Raw genomic sequence first — 20,682 nt, forward strand, 5'->3', positions numbered from 1 at the left:
TCAATTTTGTGTCTGTGCTTAGAGAATTTGACCAAGTGTATTTAATAATTTAAATTGTGTGTGTACTTTTACTAATTAACAATGTAACTATAACTGAATCTCTGCATCATATTCCCTGTTGGCATAAATCAATGTAGCTCTTATTTACATTAGTGGACTTACATCAGTTTATGTCAACTGAAGATCTGGCCTTCTGTCTGGAAATCCAGCCTCAGCCTCTGCGTTTTGGAGGGTTTTTTTATCTTATTTTATTTTTTCCATTAAGGCACTTCCTGATGACTCTCTTGAGGAGTTAGAAGTTCTGACTGACAGAGGAACTATTACATTTTTCCTTTGTAACCACTGTCTTGTTTCTTAACTCCTATTCTGTTAGTCTCTCATGTTACCTCAGGCTTAATATAACCGCTGTCAACAGATTATTTGCAAATGTTACCGTCCTATCCACCCACCTCCCTCATTCATTTTCACTTGTTCTTGGAAACCTCCTGGCTGTTTGCAGCATTCTATTCATCTCCTTTATTCTGTATGACTAAAAAAACCACTGTAACATCAAATGTACACATTTATATATAAATATTATTTTATATAAACATATCACACTCAGTTTCTTTTAATTAAGATGGTTGGATATATACTAGTAACTCACTGTTTTCAGTCAATATAGTATGACAAGGAAAGTATGACTATGGTCTCGCTTACCAAAACTGAAACTTGTATATGAAAATAAAATGGGTGCTAACCCAGGGTATTAGTGGGGAAAATACTTAATGGAAAATAACATTAGAAGTGATATTAGAGAATAACATTAGAAGTGCAGTTGTCTTCAAGCTTTAAAAACAGAACAAGAACAGTAGTTTGGTTTAAAGAACAGCTTTGTTCTTTATAACCCACAGCACAGAGGTGACTTTGTGACTAATATGTCCTTCTTAAACGTCTTTTCTATTTTGAGTGAGCTACTTATTTATGCTTTCTTTTTTGTTTTGGATAATACTACCTCTTTGGAGTAGGGCAGTAACCCCCAGTTTACTTCCATGATCACTGTTTTTTTTAAATAATCAGTGTTAACAGTTTTAATTAGAAGGAAATGTATCTTGTGTAGAAATAGGAAAATCTTGACAATGTCTGTTTCCATTCTCATACCATGTTACCACCAGCAGAAAGCAATCAAGTGTAAGAGAGTGTGTTGTCTAGACAAGGGTTAATTCAAAATCACTTATTCTAATTTTTGAAGGTTGACGTCTGGTCCTGAGAACACCCTCTTCCACTATATTTCTTTAGAAACAATGCAAGGAATCTTTATTACTCCAACGCATAAAGAAGTACAACAGCTTAGTGGCTCCATCCACCCTCAGCTAATCAAGAATTTTCATCGTTGCTGTCTTTCGATTCGCTCCATTTTCCAGCAGACCGTGATGAAAGAAGTAAGAAACTTTGTCTTCCTAACAGAATTGTTTTCTTCTACTTTTTTCTTTACTTAATCTCCTACTTAATATTTTCAAGACTACTATCACTTCAGCATTTAAATAGTCCCCCAGTAGAAGATTCTTTGTGAACTTTCTTTTTAATTTACTAAGTGTTTTACTTATATGGGCAGACTGTCCAACCAATCATGCATATCAAAAGGGCTTCACCTCCACAAGACAGTGCTCTGAGAATCAGAAAATTAGATTGCTCTGTGGGATGTGGTGTTATGACTCCTGTACTGTCTATAATTTAGCAAAGAGTTTCACAGAAGGCCTCTAGGAGAGAATGGCAAGATAGGAACTAAAATCATTTACCCTCTCCTGCCTTCTACAAAAACAGGTTTTTTTGTTGTTAATGTAGTGCTTTTGAAGGATGCTAGCTTGACAACACGGGAGATTTAAGTTCTCTGTTTCTTCACAGAAAGTGTATGGCATGTGCAGTGACAGTTTAAGCTCCCCCCCTCCCTCCCCGCCACTGTGTTTCAACCCTCATCTGAAGAGACTATCTCTGAAGGTGAGAGGGTAGCTCATTCTCAATCTCTTTGGCCTTCCTGTTAAAACTGCCAACAAATTGGCCAGCCACTAATGTTTGTTATGGTGAGTTTTTAATGTGGACATCTGTCCAGTAAAAAACACATTGCCACTACCAATTCCTTTCAGGCATGTTGCCAAGTAATCTCTTCTAGGTGTGAGAAAGGCACACAAGGTGTATGCTCTTCCAATTTCTTGCAAGCAGCATTTATTACGACTCTAATAGGATTTTTTTTCCCCTTCATGAGACTTTTTAACACACTCCTAGAGATTTATATATCATTGCACCAACTGTCATTGATCGTATTGTGTGCATATGGGCCTCGTCCACTTGAGACATTGTCTCTCTGCCCTGTGAAATCGTGGCAGTTGTGATTATCTGAGTCACTGCAAGCTTTATCTGGGTGGAATCTGGTGCCAAATTATTTGTTTTACTTAGGGCTGTCAATTAATCACAGTTAACTCACACAATTAACTCAAAAAAATTAATCGTGATTAAAAAAATGTATCGATTAATCGCACTTCTAATTGCACTGTTAAACAATAGAATACCAATTGCAATTTATTAAATATTTGTGGATTTTTTTTACAATTTCAAATATACTGATTTCAATTACAACACAGCATACAAAGGGTACAATGCTCATTTTATATTATTATTTTTATTACAAATATTTGCACTGTAAACATGATAAACAAAGAAATAGTATTTTTCAGTTCACCTAATACAAGTACTCAACTGCAATCTCTTTATCGTGAAAGTGCAGCTTACAAATGTAGATTTTTTTATTACATAACTGTATTCAAAAAATAAAACAGAGTAAAACTTTAGAGCCTACAAGTCCACTCAGTCCTACTTCTTGTTCAGCCAATCGCTAAGACAAACAAGTATGTTTACATTTATGGGACATACTGCTGCCTGCTTCTTATTTACAATGTCACCTGAAAGTGGGAACAGGCATTTGCATGGCATTTTTTTAGCCAGCATTGCAAGGTATTTACATGCCAGATATCCTAAACATTTGTAAAAAGAAAAGGAGTACTTGTGACACCTTAGAGACAAACCAGTTTATTTGAGCATAAGCTTTCGTGAGCTACAGCTCACTTCATCGGATGCATCATGTTGCATCTGATGAAGTGAGCTGTAGCTCACGAAAGCTTGTGCTCAAATAAATTGGTTAGTCTCTAAGGTGTCACAAGTCCTCCTTTTCTTTTTGCGAATACAGACTAACACGGCTGTTACTCTGAAACTAAACATTTGTGTGCCCCTTCATGCTTTGGCCACCATTCCAGAGGATATGCTTCCATGCTGATGACGCTCGTTACAAAAATAATGCATTAATTAAATTTGTGACTGATATACAGTACTTGTATGAGGTAAATTGAAAAATACTATTTCTTTTGTTTTTTACAGTGCAAATATTTGTAATAAATAAATATAAAGTGAGCACTGTACACTTTGTATTTTGTGTTTTAATTGAAATTAATATATTTGAAAATATAGTAAACATCCAAAAATATTTAAAATAAATGATATTCTGTTATTCTTTAATAAGATTAATCGCACAATTATGATTAATATTTTTAATTGCTTGACAGTCCTAGTTTACTTTGTATATAATTCACCTAGATGCAAGATAATAGTCGATGCACACACAAAAAAACTAAATAAATGAATGTCACATCTTTAGAGACTTGGATTATAAATAGATCCACTGATGTGTGTGCAGTACAATTTTTTTCTACAGTCCTGGTTTGTTTGTAGCAACTGTCAGTCATTACTGATTTGAACCAAATAGCTGATAATCCATGACTAATTCCTTGAACTCTCCAGCTCCTTTGGGAGCAAAAACTTTACATTTTGACATAAATATACATGGATGTTGTGTACCATTTTTTTAAGCTCTTAGAAGTAGCAGACAGAGCAGTTAGTGAGAAAGAAGTAATCCCAAGCTATTGACCAGGTGGCATTTCCTCACCATGCTGCCTGTAGGCAAAACTGTACTTTAATTCTCACAAATGGTGAGGAATGGAAAGCACTTGTACAGAGTGAATGAATACAGTTTGCAAACAGCAGTGAAGTCTTCCTTCAAGTTTGTTTGTAGTTTGGAGGTGTGAGGTGTGTGTACCTAAGAGGTCTTTTCAGATTGGACTGTTACCCAGACATAAATCTGTTAGGATTGCTTAATACTTAGAATAATACTTGAATAGTGAGAATTTTTTCATCAACTGTACATAAATTGATGCTCTGTTGACTGGAATCTTGGCTGCAAATTAGTTTATACCTTTGACACTTCTATAGGGAGGTACAGAAATCCAAAAGCAAGCAGAAAATGTAGCTGAAAAAAGGAGAATGTTGGTTTTGCATATAAGTAGTTAAAATAACACAAGTTGAAAAACCTTTTCTTTTAAGTTCAGATTGCCTTTGGTCACAACTAACAAGTACATGAGGTTTCCAATTTTTAGTTTACACCAAAAATACCTGGATAAAGAAACCACTGACACATGCGTAGGCATTTCCAGGTGTAACCAATAAAAATTGGATACACACGTCTGAAAGTGAAAACATCTGTTATGGCCACAGCCACATCAGCATGCACCCTTCCTGCCTGTTTCACGCACATGTCATTACAGTGGACACCAGCTGAGCTCCCAACGCCCTGTAGGTCAAAAAGAACTGATGAATATGCTATGGAGAACAAAGATTTTCTTGTTGAGGAGAATCAGGCACACGTGTAACCCAGTTTTATAACATTTTGGGACTGGACTATTCCTGTGAGAAAATTTACAGACAGTTTTTGTGAATTTGGTCCAGCAACATACGCTGTAGCTGTCTGCTTGGCATTTGGAAGCTGTGACTTTTTAGTTTACAGTGCATGATAAATGGATAACTAAGATACACAGAAATATGTATTCACATTGTATGATTTTTAGATCAACAAAATATTGCTGTGTGTTTGGAATTTTATAGAGATGCACAATATTGGACCAAAATGATGGTAATAAAATTGATTAATAATGAATTTTGGGCCATTTTCTAAACACTGAAAAATCACTGATTTTTACTATTTTAAATGTATGCAAAAATTCAAAATAAACACTGGAATGGGGAAAAATAAACACTGAAAACTAGAAACCCTACATACTGTACAGTAGGTGACAGGCAACTTAGATTCTGATGTTTTTCTTCAGCATCTGAAATGAATGTGTTTTTGTACAGGATCCCTGGGGTACAACCTGGAACTGGGGGACCGCTGTGCTCCCTTAACTCTCCAGCCTGGGCTGTCTGACACCCAGCAAAATTGCATGAATGCTCCCTGAGCCATTCATGAATCATACAGAGATAGGCACCAGTCAATCACCCCAGCCTTGCACCCCAGAAATATACTGTCTTACACTGTTCAAGACTCCCTTGTGCAATACAAACTCATTAACTAGTTTGCCACTCTGACGAAAGGGTAATGGATGTGAAACAGCCCTTGTTAACCTGAGCTGAGATTCCACAAGCACTTCAACTAAAAACACACTTTTAGGTAAAGTATAAAACAGATTTATTAACTACAGAAAGATAGATTTTAAGTGATTATAAGCAGCAGGCATAGTGATCAAAATTGGTTACCTAAGAAGTAAAATAGAAATGCAGTCTAAATTCTGACTTCAACAGACTTAGGGCAAGTCTACACTACAGCGGCACAGGCTGCGCCGCTGTTGCACGTCTGGTGAAGACATGCTATGCCAACGGGAGAGTGCTCTCCTGTCGTCATAATTACTCCACCTCAGTGAGAAGCGGAAGCTGTGTTGTCAGGAGCGTGTCCCCCGCCAATATAGCGCTGGTGTGGACAGTGTGAAATTTGCATTGCTTTGTGGGGGGAGCTTTTTCACACCCCTGAACGACGCAAGTTATATCAACTTAGGCTGTAGTGTGGACCTGCCCTAAGCAAGATTTGGATCAAGCAGTCTCTTAACCCTAACAGACACATTACAGGCAGCTCACAGTTCCTCAATACACAGACTGGACTCCCTTCTATGCCTGGACCAATCTCCCTAGCTCAAAATCTTTGTCTTCTAGAGTCAATCTTCCAGGTGTTGAGATGGGAGGGGAGAGAGGCCAAGTGATGATGTCACTGTCCCTCTTTATACCTTCTTCCAGCTGCTAGAAAGATCCGTGCTGTGATGTGGGGGTCAGGCAGTCCCCATTGGTCAGGCAGTCTCTGTTGCATAAGTGCCCCCTCTAAGGAGCCGCTGGGAGAGTGGATTCTTCTTGGTGGGCCATTAATGCCTGTCTGGCCAGTGATAGCTGCTCCTTTGTTGCAATTGAAAGACCAGCTCTGGGTGTTTTCCAACCTCACAACATATTTCAGTAATACATATAGCAATACTTCATAACTTCACATACAATGATGGTACATACAATCCAACAGGGTATTAATGTTCAGCAAATCAAGACTTCTTAAATGATGGTTCACAAGGCATATTTTGTACAAAACATATCATAATCATATCACAGTGTTGAATATGTGGGTTCTAGGGTGTTACTTTGAGGTATAGCGTGTCACAGTTCTGATCTGTGTATAAATGTGAAGGGGAAGGAATTTTAATGCTCATGAAAGTACAGGACTAATAGCCTACATAGCTCTGCCAGTGCGCCTTATTCCTGATTTACAAGTTCCCTGCTCTTCCTGTCCTTGTTAGTTTCTGAATGAGTAGTGTAAATGATGCTAAATTATGGATGGTGGACAAATGTCAAAAGGAAAATTGGATAAGACAACTACACATTTTTATTTGAGAGAAACATTTGGAATGCTAGATGACATATATTTATAGCTTTTTTAGTGACCTTAGGTCTTCGACTTGGCACATCAGCATGACCAGACTGTGAGAGGCAGCTCTTCTCTGCAGTAATGCAGCCCCTCCCTAGAGTGTCTACCGTTTGACGTCCCATACTCTTTGTTTCATTCTCCACTATTGCATTAGTGAGCAGTGCTTCAGAAGTTTACTGTATCAACTTTGAAAAGCAGCACAGTTTGAGCAGTTAAAAACCTTTCGACCACATGGGTACCCACTGTTCTGTTAATCCAGTACTGTTGGACTTTACATCTTTGTCCCTCCCTTTGCTGGTAGATATGAGGTTCCTCTTCTGATATTTTCCATCAGCAATCTTTTTCCCCCCAGCCCCGCCCCACCCAGCAAGTTAAATGTCTTCCACCCCTGTTGGCAGACTTGCAGTACTACAGCCAAGTTGAAAGTCCTGTCATCTATTTCTGCCTAAGATAAACAGAAGTTCCTCAGGGCTTCCTCTGTATATTTTCCTTTCCAGGGAGGCCTCTTTTCCTCTGCCTTCAACATAGCAACAGCTCTGAAGGAGAAGAGGTCTTTGCAAGATTCCAGGGGAACTGGGGAATTCCCCCCACCTTAGCATTTCCTCCACACTACTTGCTTGTTGAAGCAGAACCCAGTTCAGAGGAATATGCACTTCAGTTTCTCTTCATGTCATTATACTTTTATTTTAAGACCTACAGATTGTCTAGTTCAGGGGTCGGCAACCTTTCAGAAGTGGTGTGCCAAGTCTTCATTTGTTCACTCTAATTTAAGGTTTTGAGTGCCCGTAATACATTTTAACATTTTTAGAGGGTATCTTTCTATAAGTCTATAATATATAACTAAACTATTGTTGTATGTAAAGTAAATAAGGTTTTTAAAATGTTTAAGAAGCTTCATTTAAAATTAAATTAAAGTGCAGATCTTATCAGTTTAGTGTGATCCTTATCCTTGCTTTTCCTTGCTGAGTTTTCCAATGTCTGGCAAGTATTTGGATACTTATGCTGCACACAGGCTTCTGAGTGATCAGTTGTTAACTGATCTCCAAGAGGGACAGAGGACAGATTTCATGTGTGAAAATACCTGTTCACACAGGTATGTGGATCCAAATGCTGAAAGCATTGCAAACGCAATTTTCTTCACACTTAAATTTCACTGGCAGGCACGTCCAGCAGGTCAGAATAGAGGCCCCATGATCTCTCTCGGTAGTTTCAAGTGCACTCCGCAGATCTCCAAACTTTGATGCTCACAATTCTGAGCTTTTTAACTGAGTGAGCTGCATTTCAAAATCTTCAACACCCATCCACTGAAATACAGACAAATCCAAGTCATTTTCGTTTAACTTTTCAGGTTTAATTGGAAAAGAAAGCATTGGGCCAAATCACTGGAAATCTTGAAATCTGTCAGAAAATTCTGATTCCAGTTCTTTCATGTACATTTCTAATCTCAACGTCATACGCAGTGCACTGTTCCACGTGGCGTGAGAGTGATGTAAGCAGCAAATCAGGACTTAAAAATATCCCAGTACAGTGGCGCTGGAACAATTTTTAAGGTGGGGGTGCTGAGCTGTGACCCCTCTTGCCCCGGTCTGCACTCCTCACTGCCCCAGGCTGGGGCCAGTGGGCCACAGCTGGCGGCAGCTGCAGAGCCCCGGGCCGGTGGCCAGGACCTCAGGCAGGCAGCAGAGCCCTCCAGACCGGTGGCCAGAACCCGCAGCCGGCAGCGGGCTGGCAGCAGGTACCCCAGGACAGCAGCGGGGCCCCTGGGACCAGTGGCCAGGACCCAGGCAGTGTGAATGCCACTGAAAATCAGCTTGCGTGCCGCCTTTGGCATGTGTGCCATAGGTTGCCTATTCCTGGTCTAGTTAAAACTCTTTGCAACAGTAAGGGCCCACTCACCAGATTCTTGTCTACCTCACGGGCATTGCAGCTCAGAGCATCTTACAGTGAGATCTGCCATGTAACAATTTGATCTTCAGTCACTCCTTGGGCACTCCTTTACTAAGCACTAGTTTTACTTATTAAAAACTCCCAGGAACCTCAGCAGAAGCAGGGTTAGGCCATTTTAAGCACTTTTGAAACTCCCACCCTGAATGTTTTATCCCCACTGGGATCTGTTTTGCCTCCCCTTTGTGAGAGGGAAGCCATCATCTATATTGGAATAACAGGACAATGGGTACTTTCTCTCAGGAGAAAGAGAAAATTAGTTTCCTTGCATATAATTTTATCTTCTCCATGTGGGTGCCAGCTATTCAATGAGAAAACATCCTGCACTTCTACAAAGGTTTTCTTACTGACTTGGCAGAGCACAGGAATACCCTTTTTTGATGGAATGTTTGGAACAAGAGAGAAAAAGTGCTTTTAGCAAGGTATTAAGAACATAAGAATGGCCATACTGGGTCAGACCAAAGGTCCATCTAGCCCAGTATCTTGTCTTCTGACAGTGGCCAATGCCAGGTGCCCCACAGGGAATGAACAGAACAGGCAATCGTCAAGTGATCCATCCCCTGTCGCTCATTCCCAGCTTCCGGCAAACAGAGGCTAGGGACACAATCCCTGCCCATCCTGGCTAATAGCCATTGATGGACCTATCCTCCATGAATTTATCTAGTTCTTTTTTTAACCCTATTATAGTCTTGGCCTTCACAACATCCTCTGGCAAGGAGTTCCACAGGTTGACTGTGCATTGTGTGAAAAAATACTTCCTGTTTGTTTTAAACCTGCTGCCTTTTAAACCTGCTGCCTATTTCAATTGTTTATTTAAAAAAGAAACTCCTGTCTAAGCAAGTTCATTCAAATGTCCTTTTCTGGTGCAGTGTTTAGTTTTATTATTTGTTTTGTCACATTTTTGTTGTTGTTCTTGCTTCTCCTTAGCTTTGGCAGCATGCCTTGCTTCTCAGTGTGGCTGTATTACCTCATATGCGCTAGCAGGGAGAGTGAGCATTCAGTTTTGAGAGGAAAAACAATCACAAAACAGAGCTTGTATCCTTCTCACTATGTGAAACAAAGTCTGAAAGACTATCACTGTCAAGCTAACAGAACTGTGTGTAGCCACTTGGAGAAAATAAAATTACACATTAGGAAATTAATTTTACCTTCCAAATCTTGTTTTACAGGATATAGTAATTGTGATATCAAGATCATCCTACACAGAACCAGCAACTTACCTGTTCCTCCCAAATGAATCACACTGCAGTTCATTATCCTTCTGTTTATGCAGAAAAAATATTTCACACTATATTAACATTTAAACTGCTATTTTACAGAAAAAGAAAAATGCAGACAGTGGGAGCAATTCAGATTCCAGAAAGGCAAGTTCTGACCTCAATCTAGTGAGAGAACATGGGGTTTTGTTTGAGTGTTCTCCTGATAACTGGACTGACCAGAAGAAACCACCACCAACTATGACTTACTGGGTTGTAGGGTAAGTAGAAAGAAACTTACTCAGGTTTAAATTCAGATGTATCTATCTATAGTAGAGTTTTCTATGGCAGCCACCACCATTGTAGCTATGTATTGATATTCTGGTATCTTGCTCTATCTTGTGTATTCTTTGTTCTCTTCCTAACCTCTCAGACCTGTGCACTGTCCCCACTTTGCAAGTGAATCATACCTGTGCTCCTATTCCAGCACACAACTCTTATTCAGTGGTGTGGGGGAACAAACGATGGAAATGCACAAAATTCAGAGGGGATGAAAAGAGAAGTGAACAAATTTAACTATTACTGGGGAGAACATATTTGAGATATTAAACTACCAATCCACTTGCAACATTTTGTAAAGCAGTCTTTATTTCAATGTGCTTTCAAATACAAACACGTGAAATTAAACTCTGCCATTATCATTATAAATGGATTATAATTACTTTTCTGTTGTTGGTTATATTAAGTGTTAATTATTTTTTCTTAAGTGATCTTTCAGATTGATCCCCAATTGAGTTCTGGTGGGTATGGTCCTTATTGCGCAACTGTCTCATGCTTATTTGTATAGCCTGGCACCACATAGTGCTAGAGTTTGTGAAGTAAATATTAAACATCAAACCTACTTTATAGTGGGAAGATAATTATAGTGTAACTTGAAAGAGTTATGACTATAGCAAATCTTATAATTGTTTAGGTCCTCGGCATTTGGCCATATTCTATAACCACCACTTGTCTATATCCTCCTTCTCCCACCCTAGCAGGCCACAGCCTTTACTTGTCAGCATTATAGCTTCAGTACTCAGAAAGTACGATCACGATCTGTTAATCAACAACAGTAATTTTCCTTCTTTGTCTCTTTCATTTTATCTTTGGTGTCCTTGTTAGAAGGATAGAAAAAGAAGAAGAAGGAAGACTGAGGTTCCCATTGAGCCATACTTTCAGCATGCCAGCAGCTAATTATTAAGGGCAAGGGGCTGGCTTGGAGTTTATTTACTGTAGTTGATTGACTCACTGAATTTGTGTCCTCAATTGTGGAGCTATAAAGCCAATAGTAAAGACTTTTGTCCAGCTAGCTTGGGAGAAGACGACCACAAACCAACTTACCATTGAATAATCTTCCCAACACCGCATTTCAGTATGTGGCACAAACTCTTGTTTATAAGCATTTATGGTGAATGTAACCAAATAATAATAATTAATAATAATTAATAAATAATGGATTTGGTCTGGAATCATAATTTTAGAAATTCTTTATATCTCCTGAACCACTCTCATCTTTATTACAAAGTATGTCAATTTATGGTACTGCCAATTTTCCTTCAACTCAAATATTTAAAAAAAAGAAAAACTCCTATATACTACTGAAGACAAATAAGTGTATGTAACTACAGTGTGTGAGCAGCTGTAATGCTATTAAGATTTAACAGGTTAAAATCCTGGGTACTGTTTAAACTGTTGCTGTCCCTGTTAAGAAAAGCTTCAGTTTTCCAGTCTCAGCATGCTCAATGTGTGACATCAAGTGAAACTCAGTACCACTTGTGGAGAAAACTACTGTGCTCACATATTAATAATTTCATGGTTTTGGTTCCCACATGGTAGGCAACCAGAGAGCTGACATGTAGGAATTCTAAAACAATATTAAATTTAAAAGGACGTGAATACTATAGTTTTCTTCTCAAGCACTCTTGTGAGTGTAGCTGGAGAGCACTGAGATTTGAAATACTGCAGAGAACCCAGTATCGTGGGAATGAATATTGAGAACATGAAGAACTTTTGCCCGACAGAGTCTCGAAGAAAACTGTGTAGAGGTGAAATTTAAATTGTTTTAAATATCTAATAAATGGGAACTAAAAGATTTCCAGGAGAACTGTGGAAATCTGCTATTAGTCTTTGTTTGCAATTACTTTCAACTTGCTATTGAAACCTTGTCAAACACAAATAGAATTTCTAGAACAGTGACCACCTCCCTCTGACACTGGATTTTTGTTTTTCTCCAGGAGACTCTTCCTACATCCAAAACCTCAGGAGTTTTATGTCTGTTTTCATGATTCAGTCACAGAAGTTGCTGTTGAACTGGCTTTTAAACTGTCCTTTGGCTTAGCTACATAGATGTGCTTCCTGACTAAGCAGCAGTCCTGAACAGTTGCTGGAATCCATCTAAAGCACTTAAATATAAACAGAAACTGAGTAAATCATGATGTCCTTCTGTGTGTTATTTTGAAGTGCTTTAAAAAAATAAATCTGCCTTGTGGACTAGCTCTGTTAAACACTGAAGTAACACGTTACTGCTGATTTACTACATCAGCAGCAACCTACGGGAGACGATGTTTTTGGGAGAAGCAAAAAACATTAATTTTAGATACAGTCAAATGGATCATGATGAATAAAAAGATGGAATTACTTATCCTGAGTGTAGCTTTACTACATAAAATATTAGCATAACATGTACATTCCAGTAATGTCCAATGTTTAATATCAACTGCAAGATATTACACTTGATATACTGTCTAGATATTTGGCAGTCAGCAGTAGAAAAAACATAACTTTCCCTGGTAATTAAGCACATGAAGCTCTGATGGCATGAACAATTGCTGGATGGTTTTAGTACTCCTCTGTTAATCAAAATGAAGGGGAAACCAATAGCATCTGGATTAGGGGCTACAAAACACAAAATTAGCATGTTATCTTTTTTATCCATTGTGATCTTTCATACAGCCAAGGGCTATAATAATATTGATATTTTAATAGATTTCATGAATGGCATTGTAAATAACAAAGTGCTACATTTGTTATAGAGTAATTTTGATCCTTATGAAAGTATAATAGGTACGAAAGTATGTGAAAAAAGGCTTTAACTGGCAATTTTGTTTCTGAAAGCTAGGCACGAACATAGCTATTTTTATATGATGTTGATGCTTTTATAATAAAGAAATTTGTATATTTGTAGGGGGAAAACAGTGTGCCTTCTATATTTCTTGTACACACTCATCCATTTTCTGGTTTGTCACATTAGGCAATATTAATTTGGTTAGCCTTGTTATGGTTTACAGTAGGATATTTTTCTTCATATACCTATTGGCTAGCCTATAAAAAAGCTTCTATGAGGCAAATGGAAACAAAACTCTTGCAAAATCAAGATGTCTTCTACAAAGCCCATATTTCCTACAAACTGTTGGAAGTTTTGTAATCCACAGGCCTGCTATTTTCAACAGATTTCTTAAAAGCTGGTTTTATTTAGAATGTATATTTTTAGTCCCCTTTTCTCTTTTTTTTTTCCCCCCCAACCCTAACACTTGGTGCTGGCTTCTTGGGGAGCATCTCATCACATTCCATGTCAACAGTTGAACTGTTCTTTCTGGTTCTGTCATCGCTGGTTGCTTCTCATGGTTTGCCCAGCAAGCTATTAAAGTGTATGATTAAACTTAAAGTTGCATTTTAAGCAGTACAGTTGGATAACTCAAGCTGAAGAAAAATGTTGAAGAAATCAAAGGTAATTTCAGTTGGTTATCACTATCAAATATATTTCTTGGGTCTTGTCTGCGTGAGAAAATTGTACCAATTTAACTAAATGGATTCATATTAGGCAAGATAAGGCACTTGTATGCTGAAATAAAAGGAGGGATACAAACAGAAGCATGTCTTTGTTAGAGTCAGGTGATACTTATGAAAGTGGCCATCTTGAAAATGTTGGTCTTAATCTCTCTGCATTTGTGTTCCCCATTTGCAGAATGATGATAGCCACAGACGTGATCTGAGGTCTACTTTATTGTTTATAAAGTACATATAATCCTATTACTGATGTGTGTACAGCATTTTGGAAAGGCAAAATGCTTCAATACTACTTTAAAACTACTTAGTGTTAAACTGGAGGGATTGTTTTGCACATGGAAGAAGGAGCTTAGAAAAAAGGAAAACAATCTTTACTGCACTACTTCCAGCTGAAGAAGCCCAGTTGATGACCATCCATAAAATTTTTAAAGGTATTTAGGTGCCTAACTCCCAAACCAATGGGAGAAAGGCACCTAAATACATTTTAAAATCTGGCTGCATTTGTTGTACTGAATAAATTTAAACATACTCTCTACGGAAACAGAGGGAAAATTCAAGTATTAGCTCAGTAAGACAAATAGTTCCATAATTATTTGCTGGTATACAAGACTGTGCCTGAGCTAAATAAAAGTTAAAATATAATTCTTCATCTGGTATGATGATAATCCATACTCTTTCAAATGTGCTGATATTGTGGGTCCTGCTGGAAAACGGAACAGTGTTTTTCTATAAAACATTCTTCATAATACATATCTTAGCATTTTGTAGAGGTGCAGAAAATATTTATTAGTCTTCAGTATCTGGTTGATTATTGCAAACTGTAGCTGCATATAAAACTTATGTAAACAGAAAAGGTCTCCTTTTAACTATTAGCTCAGTTTCCATTTGCCTTATCCTTTTAGTTACTGTGTGGGATGTTCCCCCCATATACCCAGCCCCACCCATGTCATGGGGATCCCCCCCCCATTCCAGCCATAGACTAGACATAAAGCTCTTTGGAATCCATTACTTGGATAATAGTTAGAGTTGTACAAATGAAGCAAGTCACTCCCGAAAAAACCCTCAGGCTAGCCATGCTGCTTTCTAATCCCTGCTAGCCCAGGCACAGAGAGCCAGGCTTACAGCACAATCTGATCTCCATTTAACAACACAATGAGCTACCTTTAGATGGCTGCCTGTGTAATAACTTTTTAAACTGCTGTTCACGTTTGTGGTGTGTTCCATGTCATATTACCAAACAAAAACTACATTTAAGGTTAAGACTTCAACAGGACACACCCCATCGACCCATACTTTAGAAGCATGGAAATAAGAAGTTAAGGGGAAAGACTACTGCATTCCTTTCCACCTTCATATTAGCTACAGCACTGTCAATACCGAACTCCAGTGTTCCATAAGGCTTTCACTTCCATCCCCAACAGATACTTCTAGGCAGTAGATACCCCAGCGTCAACAACCGAGCACTGTAATGCGAAACGTTAACTGTGACCTCATATGCTTTTCACATTCCATGCATTTTGGAAATTACTTTGCTTTAATACTTAATGCTTTACTTTAATGCTTTAATACTAAAATTTGCTTAAGTTGGGGTATGTATTGCCTTTTGGTATCTGTTGGAGATGGAAGTGAAAGCCATATGGAGCTCTGAACTGTGTTAATAATTGCATAATAATTAACTGCACTATGATATCCCTAAGCTGTTGGTGTAAACTGTTGATGTAAAATGTCTATCCTCTTGAAAATACCAGTTAGTTATAGGCATTTCCTACAACCTCATTTAGACAAATTCAAAAAGAAATAGTATGGCTAAATCCTAGCTACAACATTCCAGTCAAAGAATAGATGTGCTTCCTGTGTTGCAGTAGATAATACTCAGCTTTGTCTCTGCAGCAAAGAAGTAAGGGTGATAATAGTATAGTTTACCTAGGTAACATACCGGAACCAGATAGTAAATCTCTACCTATTCCAGGACCAGTGAAGAATCTGACAAATTAAAACCAGCATCCTGTGTACAATCACAAGTCAAAAGGCATTTTCAGTCATCCGCACACTCAGAAGAAGCTGAAAATGGCAGTTAAACAAGGGAATTGTAGCTGATATTTAATCATATCTCTCCCTTATGAAGGATGGCGTTTATAATTTCATAGTACCCAAGGCATGCTAGGTGTTCAACAAGACTCCGACAAAGTTTCTGCTCTAAAGACTGCACAATCTAAACAGACCTTGCGTAGACAAGGGGGGTGAGGAGCAACAGCAATTATGTGATTGAGTGCTGAAATTAGTATGGAACTTGTTAAATTCTCCATTTTTGTTAGAGGGTTTTTATTGCTTGTTTGATAATACTGCTCAGAGTACAGAACTAGGTTTTGTAGATTTTTTTAGAAGCATGTTTTAAGGAGGGCCCTAAAGGAGGGGAGGATATAATATAGAACACAGCAGGGAAGATCTTTATCAGATATGTTCAGTGCAGCTCTTGTCTTTTGTAACTTTGGGGAAATTTATAGATTTGAATCAGGGTACATGAAGTTGATGACAAAAGGAAAAGAAATGGAAAGTAGCTACTAAAGGAGTCAGAACTCAAGTTTCATGCCACAATAGAAATGTGATCCTCCCTCATTGCCTTTATACAATTTCTTATAGAAAACTTTACAGGGGAGCAGGTATGCAACATATTTGGTGAAGTGCCAGGGTCTAAATGATTAGATTTCAAGAAATTATAGGAAGTAGAAAAGAAATTGTCAGCATTTAGAAATAGTATTTAAATCCATAAACAAGCAAAATGTTTGACTGTAAAAAAAACATGGTGGTTCCTCTTTGGTTGATACCTTCATCAGCCAGAATAGTTTCAGGAACTTGGGGAAAAGGTAGTAAAAATCACTTTTAAAAATCTTGCTTTACTAGTAGTAAACCTAAGAGGAATAGATATGTCTGGCTTGTAAATGAAATAGACATAATTGAAGCAATGTTTACATGAGCAGCTTGTTGTGAAAGAACCTGAGAAACAGCTCAGACAGCAACATTCGTTTTTTGGGCTGTTACTCCCTGCTTTCTGGTAAGTCCACTTGCTGATTAAAATGATTATAGACTAGCCAAGAATAGGGGGAGAGATTTAACAGCCTTTCTTCCACGTTATTCAGCACAGCATTATTTGTTAGTGGATCAATACACATAGCATTGCATTGTTCCCTGTTCAATTATAACTTTAGGTTCCCAACTGCAGTCTCTCTTTCATGCTTCATAGGGCAGAGTTCTGCAGCAGAGATCAGTGGGCCACCAAGTACTGGTTTTCTAGTTCCCTTGACCCTGTTGCCAAGACTGCCTATCTACCTCTACTCTCATCACTGCCAACCCTTTTGTGCTACTACAAGGAAGGAGAGAGGAAATGCAGTAGTATGTCCCTGTCTTCTCTCTCTCCCACCAAGCAGAGGATTTGGCATCCTCTTTCTCTATATCAGGGTAGGCTACATTGAAGCTTGCTACTGTAATGGTAGTAGAGGGTACCACCTGCAACTGGCTGCGTGGTGTTCAAGTAACATAGCAAACCTCAGGAAGTGCCAATGGCTTTGGGCAGATGAGAAGGGTAGTGGAACTCTTGATGGAGGAAATGCTATCAAAAGGCAAAAGAATTAAATAATGGATCTAACGCATAGCAGCCACCAACCGGAGGAAGGCAATGGGAAACCACCCTCTGTACTTTTCTCCCATGAGAAATATGGCAGAACAGAGGCAAAGTGTTAAATTCTGTTATAATGTCACCAATGTTCAGACATGAATAAATGGATTTACTTACATCCCCACCCTCACTTCAAGCAGGTCAGAGGCATGATGGGAGAGAGAGCCCATTTTCTTTGTCTTCTGTCACATTATCAGCACATAGGAGCAGCAGGGAGAAGAGCAGAGATAGAGTATGTCTACACAGCAATCAAGGGGGGTGATTGCAGCCTGTATAGACATACCGGATCTATCTTTGATCTAGCTAGAGTGAGTAACAATAGCAGTGAAGCCATGACAGCTGCTCATGTACATACCCAAGGTCCTAAGGTGCAGGACTAACCATATCCTCATCCTATGTATCGTATAACCTCACTCTCCACCATCCACAAGGCTCACTTTCCATTGCTGCCCTGTCTCCCATTCTCACCCTCTTGCTGGACTCTAATCCTTCTACAAACATATTAACATTTCAGACTACCACAGCTAAATATTCTTTAAACACACACAAGATATCAAGGTGTATGAGTAACAGGAGCATGACACATAAGAGTTTTTTACTGAGGTAGTCCTTGCTGTCTGATGCGATGCCTGCTTCTGCAAAGCTTCCACACAGGAACTCTCACTGACTACTTTCAGAGGAACAGCCGTGTTAGTCTGTATTCGCAAAAAGAAAAGGAGTACTTGTGGCACCTTAGAGACTAACCAATTTATTTGAGCATGAGCTTTCGTGAGCTACAGCTCACTTCATCAGATGTTTACCGTGGAAACTGCAGCAGACTTTATATACACACAGAAATCATGAAACAATACCTCCTCCCACCCCACTGTCCTGCTGGTAATAGCTTATCTAAAGTGATCAACAGGTGGGCCATTTCCAGCACAAATCCAGGTTTTCTCACCCTCCACCCCCCCACACAAATTCACTCTCCTGCTGGTGCTAGCCCATCCAAAGTGACAACTCTTTACATAATCAAGTCGGGCTATTTCCTGCATAGATCAAGGTTTTCTCACATCCCCCCCACCCCCATACACACACAAACTCACTCTCCTGCTGGTAATAGCTCATCTAAACTGACCATTCTCCAGGTTTAAATCCAAGTTAAACCAGAACATCTGGGGGGGGGGGGTAGGAAAAAACAAGAGGAAACAGGCTACCTTGCATAATGACTTAGCCACTCCCAGTCTCTATTTAAGCCTAAATTAATAGTATCCAATTTGCAAATGAATTCCAATTCAGCAGTTTCTCGCTGGAGTCTGGATTTGAAGTTTTTTTGTTTTAAGATAGCGACCTTCATGTCTGTGATTGCGTGACCAGAGAGATTGAAGTGTTCTCCGACTGGTTTATGAATGTTATAATTCTTGACATCTGATTTGTGTCCATTTATTCTTTATATAGAGACTGTCCAGTCTCTACGTAAAAGAATAAATGGACACAAATCAGATGTCAAGAATTATAACATTCATAAACCAGTCGGAGAACACTTCAATCTCTCTGGTCACGCAATCACAGACATGAAGGTCGCTATCTTAAAACAAAAAAACTTCAAATCCAGACTCCAGCGAGAAACTGCTGAATTGGAATTCATTTGCAAATTGGATACTATTAATTTAGGCTTAAATAGAGACTGGGAGTGGCTAAGTCATTATGCAAGGTAGCCTGTTTCCTCTTGTTTTTTCCTACCCCCCCCCCCAGATGTTCTGGTTTAACTTGGATTTAAACCTGGAGAATGGTCAGTTTAGATGAGCTATTACCAGCAGGAGAGTGAGTTTGTGTGTGTATGGGGGTGGGGGGGATGTGAGAAAACCTTGATCTATGCAGGAAATAGCCCGACTTGATTATGTAAAGAGTTGTCACTTTGGATGGGCTAGCACCAGCAGGAGAGTGAATTTGTGTGGGGGGGTGGAGGGTGAGAAAACCTGGATTTGTGCTGGAAATGGCCCACCTGTTGATCACTTTAGATAAGCTATTACCAGCAGGACAGTGGGGTGGGAGGAGGTATTGTTTCATGATTTCTGTGTGTATATAAAGTCTGCTGCAGTTTCCACGGTAAACATCTGATGAAGTGAGCTGTAGCTCACGAAAGCTCATGCTCAAATAAATTGGTTAGTCTCTAAGGTGCCACAAGTACTCCTTTTCTTTTCACTGACTACTGTGCAACTTCCACATTTCGATTCCTTGCAGGAGTTGCTTTTGGACTGCAAATTGCTTGGGGTACAGCTCTGCCTTCTTTGTCTGTAAAGCATGCCATGCTGTAGACATACTGCCCGTGAATGGAATGGCAGGTGCTTGTTACTTCTGAAAGAGAGACATTGTGTGGCTTTAGCAGTTGAAGCTCAATAATCAAAGGGTCAAGATTTACACATTCAAAATACCATTTGATTACGTTTTTTCCTCCCACAGATTATCATTTGGTGTCAGTGCTGCACTGAAATATTTCATAGAACTAATGAAGGATATGCTATTGAAAGGTATAAATATGAAGGCATCTAAGTATATGTTAATGCTATTTGAGACTGTTGTAAGCAAGAACATAAGGCTTAGTTAATTAAAGCTCATTGAATAATATAGTGGTATGCCAATGCTAAGCTATGGAAAGTGACAATTCATAACATGGGTGGATCCAGTTAATGCAAATTTTAATCAGTGAATTAGGATGTATGATGAATTAGAATTAGAATTTTTCTAATCCAGTCATACACTTCAAAGCTCTTATGGATACCTCCATGAAAAGCCTCAGAACATTAAGAATGTTGCTTAGTTACTTACACAAGCTGTGCAAATGATGATAGTACACATAAGCCTAAGAAGTTTCATAGTTATAACCAACTGATAGCAAAATAGAAACTGATCATACACGTCAGGAATTATATAAAGCCTCCCAAACTGCCCCTTATATTCAGAGACTTGCAATGAAAATGCAGCCAACCAATTATCATTTGAAACACAAGGAAAGTACCTTACAAATAGGTGCCCTTTCAGGAGCAAAATTATAACACTACAAAAGGACTATGGTTTCATGTGGGTATAGTGACAATATCACATCTGAAAAGCCTAAAACCTACGGATCATTAAGAAAGTGATCTTGAGTTTTCAGAATAGCATGTGATACAAACATTGTGGATTCTGGCCAGCTTGTCTAGTACCCTGGCTCCAACAGCAACCAATTATTATTATTATGCTTGATA

The 20,682-nt window shown here is 38.7% G+C and overlaps 1 protein-coding gene across 2 annotated transcripts in view; it reads left to right on the forward strand.

Moving 5' to 3' along the window:
- Positions 1-13,175, forward strand: part of INTU (inturned planar cell polarity protein) — a 100,137-nt gene extending 86,962 nt beyond the window's left edge. For both annotated transcript variants that reach the window (XM_073341086.2, XM_073341087.2), the window contains exons 14-16: positions 1,232-1,421; positions 10,078-10,235; positions 12,231-13,175. In XM_073341086.2, the coding sequence (XP_073197187.2) occupies positions 1,232-1,421; positions 10,078-10,235; positions 12,231-12,342 (460 nt within the window). In that variant the 3' untranslated portion in view covers positions 12,343-13,175. The remainder of the gene's footprint in view (positions 1-1,231; positions 1,422-10,077; positions 10,236-12,230) is intronic.
- The last annotated feature ends 7,507 nt before the right edge of the window (positions 13,176-20,682 follow it).

Source organism: Lepidochelys kempii, chromosome 4 (assembly GCF_965140285.1).
Source record: "Lepidochelys kempii isolate rLepKem1 chromosome 4, rLepKem1.hap1, whole genome shotgun sequence".
In the NCBI taxonomy this organism is placed as follows: domain Eukaryota; kingdom Metazoa; phylum Chordata; order Testudines; family Cheloniidae; genus Lepidochelys; species Lepidochelys kempii.